General features: G+C 45.8%; 1 protein-coding gene across 4 annotated transcripts in view; it reads right to left on the reverse strand.

The window, feature by feature from the left end:
• Window positions 1-679: 679 nt before the first annotated feature.
• Window positions 680-19,232, reverse strand: part of NTRK3 (neurotrophic receptor tyrosine kinase 3) — a 203,856-nt gene continuing 185,303 nt past the window's right edge. For 2 of the 4 annotated variants that reach the window (XM_005148764.4, XM_005148763.4), the window contains 2 exons: window positions 3,755-3,913; window positions 718-1,151 (listed from right to left, as the gene is read on the reverse strand). In XM_005148764.4, the coding sequence (XP_005148821.2) occupies window positions 966-1,151; window positions 3,755-3,913 (345 nt within the window). In that variant the 3' untranslated portion in view covers window positions 718-965. Of the gene's footprint in view, window positions 1,152-3,754; window positions 3,914-19,232 lie in introns of all 4 variants that reach the window. The other 2 variants (XM_005148762.3, XM_005148765.3) reach the window with 2 other exon arrangements.

The raw sequence follows: 19,232 nt of genomic DNA on the forward strand, positions 1-19,232 counted from the left end.
AGGACCGGGTCTCCAGGACCTCCCTCTCGACTCCCTGGCGCAGCCGCTTCGGTCCCGCTGCTCTCCCAAGCGCTGGCAGCAGCCAGCATGGGGTGGGAGGGTCGGGATTCAGGCCGGCTCATGGTCTGTTGGAGGGCAGCTGGCTCCCGGTGCGTGTTTTACCCGTAGGTGCCACAATCCTGTGACTGTGTGTTCAAAAGCCTTGAGTCTATACATTTAAGAATCAGCAAATTAGAAAAATTGTCCTGAAATGTTGGGAAGGAGGAAAAAAGGCAGGAAGGCAGAGAGGCATGGGGAAAGGAGGGAGGGAAGGGCTTGGTAAAAGAGAGTTCATCCAGGGTCACTGCCCTGGCTTTGTGCCCATCACCTGCGGGCTGGGAAGGAGGGAGAGAGGGAGGCAAGGACGAAAAGGGAGGACTGATTTCACACATTCAGTGCATATCATACAACCAGGGCAAGGCTTTCCTCCCAGGGCTCCTACCCTGGATGGCATTGCTGCCGTAGTCAGTCTAAAGCCCTGCCCAGCAGCCCGAACCATACTCACAGCAGGGTTACAACCCACTGCTTCATTGCTCGGGGGAAAGATACCTTCTCCTTTCTTTCTCTCCTTTTTTTGTTTGTTTTTTTAATTATATATGTTTTTAAGTACTTTTTTCTCCTTTTTTTCTTTTCTTTTTTAAAGTCTTACATTTTTCTGTAACAGCAGCTTCATTCTGTATTGGTGTGGAAGTTATATATAGAGAGATATCTATAAATATATATAAGCCAAACTGCCTTACAGGTTGTTGTTTTGTGGGATTTTTGTTGGTTTGCTTTCTGTTTTGTTTTCAGTGTTGTATGTGTAGCAGGCACTTGAGTTTATATGAAGATGTTTGCTTGGGAGCTGAGGGGCAAAGGATTTAGGGAGGGGGAAAGGGAAGGAAGGACGGAAGGAAGGAGCAGGGACTTCTGACAAGTGGCCACTGCTAGCCAAGGATGTCCAGGTAGATTGGTGTGGCCTTGCCCAGAGCATGAAGGATCTTGTAGATCTCCTTGATGTTGAGCCGTTGCTGAGGTTCTCTCTGCCAGCAGCCCAACATGATGTCGTAAACCTCCTTGGGGCAGACTCGAGGCCTTTCCAAAACTCGACCTTGGGTAATGCACTCAATGACCTATAGAAAAGAAAGAAAAGAGATGCTGAACACCATTTGGGTGGCTCTTGGGCAATGTCCCATCCCAGCTGCTTCTTGGCTGATGTGGTATCATGTAGTGAATAGGACACCTGAGAAGCCAAGAGGGCTGCAGATCCTCAGTGCTCACCTGTATGTGAGTTGTTCATGTTAATTTTACAGTGAGAAGTTTGTCTCCAGCTGCCGTTTTGCAGTTCCCCAAAACCTTCCGCATTTGGCACCTCCCCACCCCAGTGCACTCCCCAAACAGGAGGTCACAGGCAAATGAAATGAAGTTTTAATTTATTATGTTAGTTTTTTCCTGCAAAGTGAAGAAGTAAAACAAAACAAATCTTTAAAATCCCCAAACTAAAGTCATATTTTGCACAGCTGAAATGGTATTTTAGTTCCCTGAAAATCAAGAGACCTTTCCATTGCAAAACCCAGGAGAGCTCTACAATGGAGAGTTCAGAGCATCTTTTTCTACCTCCATCTCCAAGGGCAGTTTTGCTTCATTTTAACATAGAAAAGCAGCTAAAAGAATGAAATTTCATCTCAAATCTCATCTGTGATGGAGGAAAATAAATCTGCAGTGCTAAAACCATGCTCTGGGTCAGGTTGGTTCTGTTAACGAGAGAAACGTGAGCTCCTGGATAGCACTAAAGTCTCTAAGGAGGGATGCCATTGGAACGGACTCCCCTAAGTGTCTGTTTATGTTTTGTTCACTGGAGGAATGGATGTAAAGGGAAGGGAGCTATGATTTGTTAGAGAGCTGCTATTACCATTCTGGCCTCCTTGGTTGGAGTTGATGAGTCCCAGCATTGCAGTGTGCAAAGTGACCTGCCATGCTCTGCAGATAAACACAGGTCCCAAGCAGTGTGTTGAGGGAAGCTGCCCAGCAAGAGGTGTTTGGAATTTATCATTTATGAATAGTAATGGGCCTGCCACACAGCTCAACAGATACTTATCGCATTGCTGTTTGAATATAAATACAGAGGGGAGAGATTAGGACCTGCTGAAAGCTGGTGAGGAAGACACAGCATGCAGAGAAGCCTGCGTTGCCATGAAGCTGGTGGCAGCAGTGACTTGGAGGAGAAGGTGAGTTATGGTTTCTGACAGGACATCCTTAACAGGATGGGCCCTTTCTCTCCATGGCAAAGAAAGTGGCATAGACAGAAGTTGAGGGACTGGCTGAGGCTTTCAGACAAGGTGATGCCCTGCCTCATTCCTCTGTTCAGGCAGGGTCTCTTCCAGCCTTGAAAAAACCTGCTAAATAACCCCAAGAGGGGCTACAAAGCCATGTGAGCAGCATCCCAGCCTTGCTAATGTCCACAACAGCAGTGATGCTTGACCAGCCTGGTCATTGCTCACACTCCTGTCCTGGCAGCCTGGAGCTTGGCACAGACTCAGTGAACCTGAGTTCCTTAGGAGTGAAAACAGCAAAGGGAAAAGGAAGAACAAGACTTTTCCTCAGGGATCTGTGCAGCTCTTAACCAACCTATATCCCTCGAGGTTAAGGGTGACTGTGCTCAGTCCTATTGCCCTGCAAAGGAAACTGAGGCAGAAAGCATGGGGGTAGCTGAGCTGTCATATTCCAGCATACCTATCACCCACGTACAAGCTACATGTGCTTGTTTGTGTGCACTTGTATTTACCCTCGCAGGGAAATGCAAGAGTGGCTCATTAAATAGCGTGACAAATAACTTCTGTCGCTGTCGATTCCATTGTTTGTGTCTCTAAAATGTTTGCGTGTGCTACTTTGGGATATACAGTCAGGCCCCATTGAGCACACGAATGGGCAAGTATTAGAGCTGTAAAGCAACACCTTGGATTTGCCATCTCTGCAACTCACTTAATTAAGGGATCTATAGCTAGAAAGCAGAAAATGCACATTTCTCATTACAAAAGGTGAAATTTCTGAAATCCATTAGATACACAGTAGGATAAAAATGTGCAAGGTTCCCACACACTGCTAGGTAATGCAGCTTGTTCCTCTCTATAATACCCCCTGCTATTCCAAGCAAAAATCTTCCAATGCATTTCTGCTGATGTGCCTCAAACCTCTGCTCTGACACCCTGCTAATCCCAGCCAGCCTTCCCTCAACATTTTTACAGTGCAGCCCTACATTGATGGGCTGAGACTTTTGCTATTCAAAGAAATAACAAGGACAAAACAGGTCCTTGGGTTACACCTTTAGTGAGCTGGAATAGATACATATAATAGATAACGTAATAGATATCCCCATGGCAAAAAGCCCCACTGAAACGTGTCACATATAAGAGGCTTCAAACACTTTTTTGCAAGCTGAAGACTGTAGTGAAAGCATCAGCTGTAAGGGAAATTCAGGGCATGACAATAACTTAGATCCCAGCAGTAATTTGTGTAGCCCCAGTTCTGGCATCACCCAAAGAGTTTATCGGATGTGGTTGTTGTGGAGGTATGTCAGGAACTTATTAGGGAGAGCCAGTATATGGCTTGGAAATGGAGATAACATTTCTGCCATGGCTTCACCATGGAGGGGACGACCACAATCTGCTTTACAAGCAGTCTAGAAAGGAGATGATAAAAAGTAGTTTCCAGCTGAGGTATCTCAGCACTGTTGTACCTCTGTGTTTGAGAGCTGAAACCAGGGCTGCTTCCCATACGTGAAGATCTCCCAGAGGATCACCCCGAAGCTCCAGACGTCACTCTCTGTTGTGAACTTCCTGTACATGATGCTCTCCGGAGGCATCCAGCGGATAGGCAGCATGGTGTGTCCTCCAACCTGGGTGAGGGCAAAGGCACAAGGAAATCTGAGTGGTGAGAGCCCTGAGGAAGGGGTCAGCCCTGACATGATGTGGTGACAAACTCAGGGTCTCCCTGTGAGCTCCATCAACAAAGAGCTGCTAAAAGATGCTGGGCTGGCTACTGCCTCCCCAGCCGCCCATGGGCTCACCCACCAATCCCACCTGGTTAACATGATGGATAGGGAGGGAAGTGCATCAAGATAAATGACGTCCTCTCCTCCCAAAACGGGCTTGTAAAGAAATCATATGACAAAACACCAACAGCCCACTCCAACCCCAAAGCCTGATGAACCAGGAGGCAAGACAAGAAACAAGTATTGCACTGAGTATTGCAGGACCTCTGAAACACCCACCAGAAACACAGATTGAGGCTTGTTCCTCTTTAGTAAGGTTTTCTACAAGCCATGCACAGGCATCTGCACATCACCTAATGGCGTAAAAGATTTTGTGCTCATAAAACTGTGCTACAGGCCCTTACAAAGAGTGCTTTGAATATGTAAGTGACTGCAGGACCACACTGCAAAAAGGCGGTCTGTTTGTAAAGAATAGGCTCTTATAGGCAGGTATATGCCAAGCATATAACGGAGGCAGGAAAGCCAGCCTCTTTGGAGAGTTTGGAAGAGCCTGAGGACAAAGTCCCATTTGGGTATGCCAAGCCAGGGAAAGCCACTTTCTTAGGCAAGATCTACCTTTCCCTAGGGCATATGAATCCAGTAGGTATACAGCAGGTTTGCAGGACACATGCAGACAGTTTCAAAGCAGATGGATTTACCTTTGGGTTCACTAGAGATGTCTAAACAAGTGTCTCTGAGCAGGACAAGTTTTTCTGTTCTGTCCTTCTACATAAGAAGCACCATCTGTGGGGAAATAGCTAATTGATAAGACCAGTCTGTGCTGGAAGCAGGATGGCTGCAAGTCTCCAGCACTTGCTTTTGTTGGGGGCAAAGTGTCTGAGGGTTTAGTGGTGATGAGAAAAAGCACTTTTGTGGCACTGCTTGGAAAGTGGCTTGTCTCATTATGGACACCAAAACAGCAAATGCTAGTAAGTCTGTAGCATCGCAACTGAATCAAACAGGCTGAAATCTCTCCAGTCCTATGAGGGGTGAGGAGAGAAGGTATCTGATATTTAGGTTTCCACTATGTGCAGCTATTGAAAATAACAAGACTGTTTCTTGTACAAACAGAAGCTCTCCTCCGAGCTGCCAGTTTTCCCAAGCTGCCACAGGTTTCTTTGCCTGATTAAAGCAGAACTAGTGTAGGGAAGGGTCAGTACAGAGACACTGCAGGCCTTGGAAGCAAGAGGGGAGGTGTGCTGGAATAGGGTATGAAATGTATATGATGCTTTGCAGGCTTTCTGCACAGTGGGTGGGAGTCAGACTTTGCTGGAGTTTGACCCAGGTTTGCAATGTTGTCCTTGGAGGTCTGCAGAGCCTTTTTCCTGCCTCTGAAACACATCCTCCCTCAAAAAAGAGAAGGAGTTTTAAAAGTCTCAGGAACATCTTTGTTTCCCGAGTGCTCAGAGCTGCGATGCAAGAAGATAAAAAGCTCATTGCAGCTCTACACCTCCTGTTTAAAGATGGCTTGGTGGTGTGTTCTCAGCTTGCTGCTCTCAACTCCCAAGAATGTTCTCCCATAATGAAAATGAAAATATGCTTTTCTCTGTTTGTTCCTTTGAAATCCCAACAGTTATTTTAGCTCTTCCCTGCATTCCCAGCTTTGCAAGTTGTTTTCCCTTCTGCTGAAGGGCTCTGAGGAAATGTTAACAACAGACCAGGACATCCATCAAACCTGATTGTTGCGAAAACTGTTTTGTTCTGATGCTTATTTTATTCTCCTTTAAGTTTTCCAGCAATCGCAAAATAATTACTAGCAAAGCTCTCTGCATTTGCAATATCCTGAATCTTGCAGGATCATTTGAAATTACAGGCAGTACAATGTATTGAGCAACAGTTAACTCCCTTTTGAACAGGTCTTACAGCTGTTTGGAACCTATGAACCAGGTCTCCTCACCTCACATAAACAGTATGACAGCAGCATTCTTTGAATGGGAAGGCCCTGATTTACACCACTTGAGGATGTGGCCCTAAAAGCAAAGCTGAGAAACCAGTCCCATGTCAGTTCTAATAAGTTAATGTTGAGGTCTTTGGTCTCCTCTAGACACATCCTGGTGAAGAACTGCCAGTAAAGTGACATCCACAGCCAACAGTTCTCCCAGGGATGTGAAGACAGTCCTGGCTTAGCTCATATGGTGGAGTCAAGGACTACCAAAGCATTTCTCCCAAGCCTGTATGCCATGTGGGACATTTCTTTCACTAAAAGTTAATCTGGTAATAACTAATAATCAAATTAATTTGGGGGAAAAAAGAATACAGACACAAAAATAAACCCAAGCACTTCCCAGAAATGTCTGAATACCAAAATATGGCTCAGCTGTGCTCAGAGCTGTTCTTTGCAGAGATATTTTTTGCATCTCAAATAGGGTGCCACATTTTTGAGCGCAAATGTTAAGTCAAGTCTTGCACTTACCAAGTAGCTATAAGCAAAACAGGCATCAACTAAACTGTATCATAAAACCACTCCAGTGTCTAGCCTAGCACATAAGGCTGACTGTTACATTTTAAAGCACTGCCTTTGACTATCCCTTACTGCTTCCTTCGCAAACTGGTTAGGATTAAAATTCCCATTTCACAGATGAGGAAGCAGATGCAGGAAGGCAAGGAAAGGCCCTGCTCTGAAGCTGTACAGTGAGTGAACACTAAGTCAAATCTTCCTGGTCTGCAGTGAGCCATTCACTGTTATTTGCTGATGTAGCAAAATGATTTAGAGCTGAGCACAGAGGGATTGTGCTACTGATGCCATAGGAAGCAGAGTGTGTCCAGGGTGATGGAAATCCTTTGCACAACATGTAGTGGCTCTGAGCTGTGTTATGCCACTATAGACTTGCACATGATTCCCACAGATACATACTTTTACAAGACCAGCTATTTGCCAGAAGCAGAAAAACAAAATGATGCTATTAAATCAGGCTGGAAAAAAAAGGATTCTGTGGCTTTTTTTTTTTTTCAAAGCCAGTTTTCATGGCACATCTTTGGATTTGGAAACAATTGTTACCATGCCTTTAGAGAGAAGCATTGCTTCTGTTTCAGCCAAACCTGTTTGCTCAGAGCTGGGCCTGGCCAGGGTTCACAAATGAGTGGCCATGTAAGACTGATGCTCATCAGGATCATGCTACTTCTGAGTCTTTTCTAAACCAGTCATGTCATCTTCCTATCCCATCTTCCTCCATTCCCCTTGGGAGCCAGGGATGGGGAGCCTAGCCATCATGCAGCTTCATCTTCTGAAGGTTCCTAAGGGTAATATGTCCTTAAACAGTGGCATTGCAACATCCACAACCTGGAAGCGGGATTTGCTTTCAAGCAAATAAGGCAAGTAAATCCTCTTCTGTTCTTCTCTATAAATCCTATGATGCTGCCAAGCTAACCTTTTCTCCTTGTTATTTTAATGCTTCATAGACCTGCAGACTGGCCTCTTTATCCCATTGCCATGGCTGTCTAGCTTTGCTTGACATTTTTAGTTCGCTAACTTCCTCTCCCTAGATCAAATCCCTGTGCCCACATTGACATGTTATTCCCACTGCTTTGCTCTTTCAGTTTGCAGCACTATCCTGGTAATAGGTAGAAGAATCAGTGCATATCCTCTTAGCAGCCAAAGTTTCTTCTGTCTCTGTTTCAAGTGTCACCTATAGTATCATCTACTCATTTCTAATCTTTTCTAACGGATACTCCCAAGTGCATGACCTGGTCTACAGCCGTATGGTTCTGATACTCCAGGGTACCTGGCCCCTGCTCTGCAGTTTCATTACACATCCAAGCCTGCAGACCTGCAAGATAACCAGCCACCCCCTTTGAGCGGCTTATTGCTGTATTAGCTATGACCCTTGGGGAGCTGGGGGAGGTTTATGAAAGGCCAGCATTAATGGCCATTAGGGAGAGAGATAATTACTTAATGCTAGTACAGCACTTTGAAGATGTAAAGCTATATAAGTGCTATGTATAAGTAGTATTATAAGGCTTGAGGTTTGCCTGATACCAAGGAAAGCTGGTGTCTGGGGAAAAAGTTCTCCTTGTCCCAGCTTTCTGAATGATATCCAGCTGATTAGGAAGGGAAATATGACATGTTATCCCCAGTGAGTGTGACAGTACAGCAGCAGGCAGTGGAGCAGCAGTGTTCAGTGAAGACTGTGCAATATATCTGTGGTTCGGGCCATTAATAAAGTACTATGGAAATCAAGAATGAAGAGCTGAAAAACCCTCATGAGCACTTTGGACTGGTGGGAATTCTGATGCTAACCCATTAAAGGCAGCTCTTGGTGAGCAGCCCTGTTTTCCCCCTTTCAGCTTGTATCCAAGCACCAGGGTTTCAGCCCAAACCAGTATTCAGAGAGGAGCTACTAAACCATCCACTCCATGCTCATAGATGAATGTCGCTTCATGGATCTCAGCTAAGAACAGAATTTGGTCTTGGTCATACTCTTACACTGTTTTATTTTCCTTTTATGCAGTTTCCTTCCCCACTTCAAAAACCACATCAGTGCTTTTGTTTTCCTTGGTCATTTGACATTTGCTTTCCAAGGTCATTTGGCAGCTTTCTCCCTGTTCCTGGCATACTTCAGGGATCCTCTGCTCCTGCCTTAGGAAAACCACAAGAACCAATGTAGGTGTCTGCATATGATACAGAATTATTTGAACTTTCTTTCTAGGTGCAGGAAGTGGAGACATTTGAGTTTGTAAGGAATCATGTACCAGTATTAGAGACCTTGGCAGTTTCTCTCCAGGAAAATCCACCTAACACTCAGTCCACTCAACCTAGTGATAAGGCACACATTGTATGACTGCTGTCTCTGTTCCTGCTTGTAGGTAGGGATAACTTGTGATCTTCTCTAATTGCAGACCTGGCTGTCATCCCAGGCTGTGCTGCACCAGAACATATGTCCTTTAGTCCTCGGCTCTAGGAGCTGGCTGATCCCTGGAAGATACTTAGCTCTGAACCTTCCCCAGCAGCCAGATGTATGTCCCCATCAGGACACACTGATTCCTGCTGCGGGCAGGATGTGTTACTCAGCAGTTCTGGGCAGCATTGTGGTCCAAGAGGACCCAAGGGCAAGAACAAAAGCAATGCAAGCAAGAAAGCTGGAAAAGCTTCTCTGTTTGACTAAGATGAGCTCTTGGAGAAAAACAAACAACAAAACTGCTGGTGATCAAGCCTGCGGAGGTGAAGTTTGACAGGTAAGGTTGGGGCATGAGAGAGTGGCTGCTCAGGGGCAAAGCAGAGGGCAGTACATGCTCATGGTTGGGTATCCAGGAGGGGACACCCCTTCCCCACCTTCAGTCCTGGATTCAGCAGCACTGAGAAACCTTTTCCTATCGGATGTGCCTGTATTTCACCTGTGTGAGTCCTGACAGGCTCCTGGGCACCTTTTGAAAAGCAGAGGGATTAACTCTGACATGCCAGACAGGGCTGAGCTTTGCTGAGCCTCAGCTGTCCCACACTTCATAGTTTTAGCTGTCACCTTACTAGGCTCTTAAGTACCCAAGTTGTTTGTCTCGGAGGTGGCTGAATTTAACTGCAAGTTGTGACTGGATGCTATTCCCAAGTACTTTATCTGTAACTTCTTTATAAAGAAAGGTGCTACCTATATCAGAGATTGCACCACTGCTGGGATTACCCTGGCATCAAAAACTCCCCAAGGTGTTCTCCTAACTGAAAGGTATCATGTGTTATGGCTGTACCAGCCTCCAGGCTGATCCTCTTCTAAGTGATTCAAAAGCCATCACCACAGACTCTTGGCATAGCTCTGTCCTTGCTTTCAGGTCTTCTGCCTCTGCTGTTGCTGCTGTCAAAGCCACATGAGTGTAAAAAGAGTCAGCAAACCACAAAAAGCTTCTGCCAAACATTTCAGCTTGCTGGAGTTATTGTGTCCTCACCATGCAGCACTCTGCGTGTATAAGCTCTGCTTTCTGGGAATGGCAGATATGATCCTCTCCTAGCCTTCACTTTCTACACCAACCACCTCTTCCATTTCATGCTGTGGCAGTGCTGCAACATGGGGCTTGCTGCCTGTTCCCCTTCATGCTATGACTGAAAGCATCTCATAGCAATTAGCAAAGGAGCATAGAGGGGTTTTACAGATACACAAAATGCACAGAGCAACCTGTAGCTGTTTCTCCTACTTGCATGCAGCTGTGCTGGGTACCCAGCCTTGCTCAAAGCTGGGGAGATGCCAGTCACGAGCTGCCAGAGGGGAACGGGTTGGACTTACCCAGAGAGAGAACAGGGAAAGGAACCAAATGTCCTTGTCATGAGGTCATGTAAGGAGCCAGATGGATATGTTCAGGAGCAGGAATGACTGACCAGGCAGGGTTAATGTGAAACTGAGACAGGGGTGAACCCTTCCTGCTGTCAGTAGGACTGTTTGGCAAGGGACTGTTTGTTCCCCCCCCCGGAAGCACACACCGTGTTTCAACATGAGTCTAAAAATAAAGCCTGCCATTGACATTGTTTTTCCTTACTTCATTGAACAACCTACTTGCTTTATGACCTGTAATCCTGAATGGCCATGTAATTCGCAAGCAGAGACAGGAGCCCTTCTCCCCCTTTCCCTCTTCCCTGCTCCACTGAGTGTGTTTTAATCCCACGGTTTTCAGCATTCCTAATGAGCCATTAACAAGCTGTCAATTACTTATGCAAATAAGGGGGGGTCAGACACAGAGGGGTGGCTGCAGCTAGAGGTAGATTCTGCTACCTCAAACCGGCCTGAGATGAATTACTGCTGCTCTAAGAGCTGCCTGTACCCAAGAGTCCTCTCAGTTATATTATCTGCCATCTAGAAATGCCAGAGGTAATGCAGAGGATGCTTAAGAAAAGGGAAACAGAGGAGTAATCGCACATATATTTTTAATTATGTTTGCCAATAATGTATTTGGTGTGCTGCTCACCACAGATCACCTCTCTTCCCAGAACTCAAAGCAGCAGCACCCACTGCTAGGAAGCACCTGCACAACCAGCCTGCAGAGGAACAAAGGCCATTTTCCCTTTTTTAACAGAAGAAGATGCTCCAAAATCCATGACTTCCAACAGCAGGACAGAAACTGTGAGAAACCCCAGCCATTCAGCCGGGGAGGTGTGGGATTGGAGCAGCTGTAGTTTGCAAAGCACCTAGTAAAGAAGGTGTTTTACTAGGTCTTAACAGGTCCTAAAGCCCTGTGCTAACAGTTTCTGATAGAGCCTTCACAGATAGAGAGGTGACCAGCTTCCTGATCCCATGGGCCACCTACTGACAGCTTCTTGTGGTCCAGAACAACAGGACCTAGAACTAGGATCTCAGACAACAGAATAAAGTGGTATCACTGGGGATGGATTCAGTGGTGGGAGACCCAGTGGCTTCCTAGAAGTCCCACTGCTAAGGCTGTGTGTTGGCACTGGGAAACTGCATGCAGGTGGTGGCTTCTGTGGTCTTCTGTACCACAGCCACAACATGGGCACCACATCTGGGCTGCTCAAAAGCAAAAACTAAGCCACCTTTCTCCTAGTCACTGCCCAGCTTACAGCAGAGCCTGGGAAGACCCTTAAACCTGTTCAAACTGCAGCCATCAGATGGTTTGTCAGTGACAGTATGGATTTATCAAGTTGTCTCCAGGCTGGAGACCCTTGCACCACAGGTTTTTAGGACAGGCCTGCTCAGAGACCTGCAATATCCATGAAACAGCACGGCTGTCAGCTGGTTCCAACTTCAAAGGGGATCTGTAGTCTGCAAAGACTGCATGTGTTAGCAGAAATTGCCCATGACTGATCTGCATTATCATTTTGCAGTGAGCTGGTAATACTACAAGAAGTGTTTAATAGCTCAAAAGCTAATCAGATAGAGGCGAAGTTAAACCATCATGATGGAAGAAATGCGTCCATCAGGATTCTGCTCTTCTGGCGACACAGAGAATGAAAATCAGCTCAGTTGCTGGCTTCAGAAAGTCAGAAGGAGCTTTGCCTTATAAGTCTTAACCTAGTGATGTAAAAGCAAAATCTCAAAATGGCCTGAGAAATACAGTTTAGGAAATAGGACCAATAAAGCACTTGTATGTGTGATCACTCTATGCTAAATGCTTTCAAACTGGTATCTCATAACCTCCCCTTCCATCATCCCTCTCTCTGTGTCCTGACAGTGACTCCCCTCTGGGTACCCACTAACATTCCGTCTTTGTCTGCAGCCAGGGCCATCTCTGACTGACGACTATACATGATTTAGATAAGGTTCCATTACTTAGCTTCTGGATGCTGGATAATCAGTTCAATTGCCTTGGCATTAATCATAATAATATTCAAAATTCATTAGGCTAAATTATTTGGAAATCTATTTCTTGTTAATATCAGATTCACTGAGCATAGGCCTGGCAGCATACAGACAGAAACTTAAAACAATGCAGCCTATGGGAACTCCATATAGAATCACAAAATCAACTAGGTTGGCAAAGACCTTTCAGATCATAAAGCTCAACCTTTACCCCAGCACTGCCACGGCCAGCACTAAACCATGTCACTAAGTGCATCATCTACATGGTTTTTGAACACTTCCAGGGATGGTGATTCCACCACTTCCCCAGGGAGCCTGTTCCAATGCCTTTTCCTAATATACAGTCTAAATTCCTCCTAGAACAGCAGTACTTTTCATTACATGTGATAAAGAATCCTGCCTGGTTTGTCATTTGTGACAGAGCCATACTGTGAGTATGCTGCCTGTTGGTTGATCAAGGGGCATCTAAAGGAATACATAGCCAAGTATGGAGTTTTTAAAGGGGAAGGTTACTTGCTCAGATCTGTACCCACAAATCATGATAACATCTTTTGTGTCTGAAAACTGGGCAGTTAACCCAGAGACTTTTATGTGCAATCATGGTATGGAAGTACAAAAATCAAGTCTGTTTAAAATAGAAATTCCTTGCTTTCCTGGAAACTTACAGCATTTTGGATTGGATGATGGGGCCTTAGAGCTTTAGCAAGGTGAAAAACTTTCAGCAACAAAGTAGGTGGATCTTTCCTTCCAGCCAGCTTACTGCGGGCCAATTGAGGACGGTTCCCAGTGGTGCTCTTCCTAATGGTTTATTTGGCCTGTTAAAGCATTTTGGGTGATGGTGCTTTCCTTCAGGTACAAGTTCTCACCCTCTAGTTGAACAGAGGTTTCTCAGCAGGGAAACACCACAGAAATATAGAACAACTTCAGAGGATGCATACACTTTCTCTCCTAATGAAGGCAGTGCAGGCACAGATGGCATCTCAGACAAACACATTGCAAGCCGAGTTGAAATAAAGAGCTCATCATCAGAGGCTGCAGTGTCACACCTACTAATGATGTGATTAAACTCATCAATGCCGGTGGGAAAGCTGTGCCAGCTCTGGTACTGCTGAGTGGAGAGCTATATTTCACAGCAGAGGCAAACCCCAACCTGCCCCTGTGCTTCCATGAGTTAGGCCACTGTAGAGACACGTTGACTATATGATGCTGATGGCTAAACTTCCTAAGACATAAATAGGGCAGGTTTCGTGGGACATGCCCTTCCCATGCCTGTCTGAAGCATCTCTAACAGTGGTGTGGCACACACAGGAGAAGCTGGGATTTTGCTGCAGAACAAGCAAAATTTGAAGGAATCAAGCATTGCATCCTCTTCTGCTCTATTTTTCCACCTGAGACTCTCTGTGCATTGAAGTTTCCTCTATTCTTTATCAAGTTGCCAAAATGCCCTTGAGAAGGACAGAGCGGCTGGAGTCCCATCCATTCCAACCACTGTATTAACATTCTTCCTCCTTACTTCATCTAGCCATGAGCGTAAATAAATGAGCAAACCCACAAACACAGGAACCTGGTTGGTTCCCAGATGCCATTAGAGCCCTTGAGCACTAAGTGGCCATCACAGATCTGCTCCCCTTCCTGCAGCCAGACGTTCTACTCCCGTAAGCCCCACTGGGACCATTTCACAAAGCCAGCACCCGTTAGGACACATCTGACTGTTTTTGCTTGTATGATAGGACTGCTTTAGATTAGATAGTCAGCTCTTCAAATAAATAGTGTGAGTTTTCCTAGCGGAGTCTCTAGCCACCAGCTCTCCATTAAGGTTAGCCACAAGAGGAAGGACGGAAGGAGAAAGTGAGTCTAAAGAAACCGCTAATGTTCTGCAGAGTCTGATAGGATGAATGACCCCTGCAGACATATGCTGAGCAGACAGGACAGTCCTCAATTATGTCATTGCTGGAGCATTTACTTCAAGGAGAAACGTGACTACAAATGCTGGGGTTAAAGCTTTGGCTGGTTTCACTGCTTCTGAATGAGCCTCTCTAGGTGTGTGTATGCAGCATGCACAGGCAATGACACGCATGTCTGCATATGAAACAGCTCTACAGCCCAAAGAGTGGAGCTGAACAAAAACCTGATTAAGTTTCATTCTGCCCTTTTTCCTTTGTGAGAGATGGACCTAAAGGATTTGCTAAGGTATTGATGGGTGCCAATCCATATATCCCAGTGGCAACCCACAGCCTCCCTCGGGAAATCACAAGCAAATCTTGCTTACATGATGGAAATTTCCTGCTTGCCACACTGATTTTCCCCAGCCTCATCCTTACCACTTTATCCCTGGGCTAACTTCCATATGCTTCTCTCAATGTTTTCTAACCTTCAAGCTCACAACTTTGCAAATATTTGCAATCAGGTAGCACATCTCCCCACACTGATCATTCTTTAGACAAACTATTTACATACAGCTCTTTCTATCCTCAGCAATCAATCGCTTCACACTGTCTTTGTTTCTGCTGCATCTCTCCAGAAGCTGTCGACCTTATGGATACTCTTTGTGGGGCTGAGTCAGAGACATGTACCTGTGTAATAACAGAGTATTTAAAACAATGATTGCTGTAGAGGCACACACTTTACACTTTGACTTGGATTCTTTACATGAAGGGCTTCAGAAGAGCACTTGTTTCACTGGCACACTGCTTGCTGGGGAGCTGCCATCCTGCATGAGACTGTGCTTGGTTGGAAAACGCAGCCTGGCCTGGGGGGGACACAGTCTCACTTTACACTTTGCTGTATATTCATCGGAACATCTTGGTGCTTTATTAGCCACTCGAGAGGTTCAACGAGCTCCTATTGGAATTTGTGCTCGATAATCAAAGGCATTTATCATAGAATCCTTCAAAATGCTCCACAAGTAGGTATTTTATTTGGGCATCTGTGAAAAATGGAGGGCAGCAACCCAGAGGAAGAGGCAGGGAGGCAGCAGGCACAGGAGGAGTGGTCCTGCTGCCCCCCACCCCTCATCCTGATCCATAGGGCATCCCTGCTTTGTCACCCCACATGGCCCCATGGACACCATCTAATGGGTCAGGACCCAGCATCACACAGTGCTGTGGCTCAGCAGAGTCCTTCATCAGTAGCTCTCCATGAGGAAGCTTAAAGAGCAGCAGCCTTTGCTGCAATTCAGCCTGCACGTGTAGCTCCCTCAAATCCCTCCTTTCTGATTTGGCTTCCCTGCATTTCCTAGACAAACTGCTCCCGGTTTTCTCTCTCCCTCTCACTGACAGGTACTGGTGGCCTTGCTGCCCTCTCATGACACCTCCCCCAGCTTGAACTTTAAACTGTTTAACAGCTTTAAATGCCCCTAATGAGGTTTCAGCCTGCACTTTGCTGCCATCCCTCTGCTTCTCTGACACTGGGAAGAAGAGTGGTTTGGAAACCTATCGAGGACTTCCCTGCGTTGGAGGTCTAATTACATGGTTACTGGTGACCTTATAAGTACAGGGTAATCTGCTGTGTAATACCAGGGTAAATTATCCCAGTGCTTCTGCCTTTTCCACTGCAGCCTTCTGCAGGGATGGAAAAACAGCTGGTTAAAGAGCAATTAATCTTTGAACCATATGACACTTACTCAAGCCAGTGAGATGTAACTAGCAGAAGCCCACTGGCTTGGGCAAAGCAAGGGACAGGCTCAGAAGCCACTGCTTTGGGATGTCTGGTGTCACCCTGACAAAGCATGGGGTATTTTGTCAACCAGCCTCTCCAGGTGTTGGGGACAGCAGGTATGGGCTGCTTCCTAGATGTGACTGTTTCCTGCTTGCCTTGCAATAGGCATTGTGTACTGGGGGAAACATATCCAGGGTCATCTGCAGGAGGAAGGCAACACCAGGGGTATGTGGATGCCCGAGGGGAACAGGCACTCACTCTATCTGTGTTAGCTGGATGGGGAGAGGTTCAGAGCAGCTCATCCATGATGCGAGTGAGCAGTCTGGAGCTTTCCCTTACCCTCACCGCAAGGGAGGTGTGTGAGAACAGCACCAACGCTTCCCTCTGAAACCATCCAAATGAGCCATGCACAGCCCTAGGCATCCATCCTGCAGAACTCCATGAAAACCAGCCCAGAGATCTGCTTTCTCCCACCCGGTGCTGAGATGCACTTGGTTCCCTCCCACACTAACAGCCTGTCTCCCTGGGGCTGGGGGGCTGCCTGTCTGACCCCTGGTACCTTTATGGCAATGAAATACATTTGCATACCCGCTGACATTGTTCTCTCTGGAGAGCTTTGGGTTTTTATAGTAACTACGGTAATGATTTTCAGATTATAGACTAATAAAATACCCTGATTTGTTGGGAACATTAAGGTGGGCACTGTATGATTCTGGTGACATTTAAATAGTGCTTAAAAAGAAAAAAAAAAGAGGAGAGGGGGTTCTAAGTGCATTTCTTTTCCAAACAGGAGCACTGAAATAGAAAGTCAAAATCCCACACGCTGGTACTGAGATCAGCTCTGACACCTCCCTCTGTGCCTGCTTCACTTGAATACCTGCCAAGCTAAATAAGCAAACATGGGAATGCAGCGTCCTAGTTGCCTGTTTGTGGCAAGCGAGGCTTCCTCCTTAGTCACTCTGGTCACTCTGACCTGATCTTGTGCCATTGTTCTCTGTAGGCTGGGTCACAACTGATGGGGTTTTGCACCTCAGGCTGTACTCAGCTATTTCTCATTCCTGCCCACTCCTTGTGCACTATGATTAAATAACTGGACAACACTGTAAAGCAAGTCATGGTGTAGAGTATCCCATCATTTCAATGTACGTGCAGCATCAGCCCCTCTCCTCTGCCATGGTTTGGGGTGAATAAGACTGCTTGTACAGTAAATGTATGTACAATGGCTTATACAGTAAAGCAATAAATGGCATGGAAAAGCCTGCCAAGAAGGAGAAACCCAGCCAAATGTTTAGCTCACTGCTGGTTATACCTGGCAAAAGAGGTCGAGGGTTATACAATGAATACTATGGAGCAGAATAGCAAAGAAGTTCCTTTGTTCTGTGAGTACTTTTGCCATGTACTCCAACTGGATCATACAGATTAACGGCAGGTGATTATGTAAAGTCTGTCCTACAAGGCAGAGGCAAGTGTGAGCTCGGGCCTCCTCATTATCATTACCTGACCTTGCACGTTCCCTTTTGCAACCTCAGCACTTTTTTGGTGGATAGGATTTCTGGATGGTTATTTTAAGAAAACTGTGTTAAATTTCTTGCTTCTGTGCCAAGTACCTGCTGTTTAACAAATGGGCCATGACTAAGCATAGACTGGAAATTAGAAGCATCTATGAGTTAAAGCAATGAGATTCGGGGACTGTCTTCCCTTAGGAGAACATTTAATAGTGGTGCTTGATTATGAAAAGGATAAATCTGATGTGATTGATGCAACAGGGGATTGGATTTGATGATCCAGGGAATCCCTTCCAGGCCTCTCTACTCCTAATGAATTTATTTTTAAGGGGAGGGGGAGGGAGGAGGATGTAGTGCCCTATTGATGGCAAACAACAACACAGCTGTTGATGGTTAGTGGGTCTCCATCTCCAGATTTAACCACTTCCCATTACCAAGAAGGTGGAGCAGGTGTCTTTCCTGGTTCTGCACATCTGAACATACCAAGCAGAGATGGGTGCAAGGATCCTACCCGCTTCCCTCTTTGCATTTTCCAACTACTGAGGACTTCCAAAATTCATTCTCCTTGAACCAGTATGACAAATGTGTCAGCTCATAGGTACCCTATGGATTTCTAAAGGTACTTACCTGTCTCCCAACACCATCATGACTGTATCCCTTGAAATCGTTTTTGTATGCAAATCTCCTTACTACGGATGAGCAGGGATCACCCTTAACACAGGGAAACTGAGGCACAGGAGGACTAACTGAATTTCCTGTGGTGGCAGAGGATATTGATAACATGGAAGGGTCCTGCAGCCCAGCCCAAGGCTGGGATCTCACTGCTGGCTCCACTTCTCCCTGCACCAAACTGGGTTCTCCCTTTCACAACAGGAATAGCAGAGCCCAAATTTTCCAGCCCAAGCATTCACTGGTCTGGGATTCCCATCCTCTGTCAAGCCAAGGGGGCTGAGCTGGAGGTTTCAGAGGTTGCTTCAAAAGGGGATGCACAGAGAAAGTAGTTATGCTCCTTTTTCCCCTTAAGTAGTTTTAATTCTCTAATTCCTACTTGCTATTAAGATAGAATGCTGTGATTTCTGCAGGAACAAATGGTGCAGGATAAGCTGAGGGAGTTTATTAATTAGCATGCTTCCAGGGCTGGGGAGAAAATAGTAAGTAACAACAGGGTTGCAGATGATAGCTATAAACATGACCCAAGCATTACCTGCCATGACATGTTAGCCAAGGGGAGTCTGCCACATTAGTGCTGGGCATGGCACTCTGATGGTGAATAAACCCCATGAATCAGAAAGCAAGGCTTTCTGCTTCTTCTGGCTATTTACAGACATGTGCTACTTTTATCCAGGGCCTGATCCTGCAAATAATACCTGGTATAGCACTTGTGTGTACGAGTGCTCCTCTAGCTTCCCCAGGGATTGCTCAGAGCAGGGAGTGCTAAGCCCAGTGGTAAGTGGTTGCAGGATCAGATTCATAGCGTGGCAAGCATTTCGGATGAAAAAAGCTATAAAGAAGTCACATATTATTATGTCACATTGCAAAGGTCAACCCCAGTATTTGTTCTGTCATAAGGACATGATTGAAAGGCAAAAAAATAATGTCAGGGCACAGGGGGAAATAATTTTTTAAGAACTGCCTTCAGGGCTGAGGATACAAAATTACATCAGAGCTTAGAACTGAATTCCCATCCACACCCCGTGATTCAATTTTGGCTCAGAAAGGCATCAGAGTAACAAAATCACCTTTCCATGGCACATCATCTTATCCGCTGACATAGCCCTTGTAAATCAGCAG

Source organism: Melopsittacus undulatus, chromosome 9, assembly GCF_012275295.1.
Source record: "Melopsittacus undulatus isolate bMelUnd1 chromosome 9, bMelUnd1.mat.Z, whole genome shotgun sequence".
Classification (NCBI taxonomy): domain Eukaryota; kingdom Metazoa; phylum Chordata; class Aves; order Psittaciformes; family Psittaculidae; genus Melopsittacus; species Melopsittacus undulatus.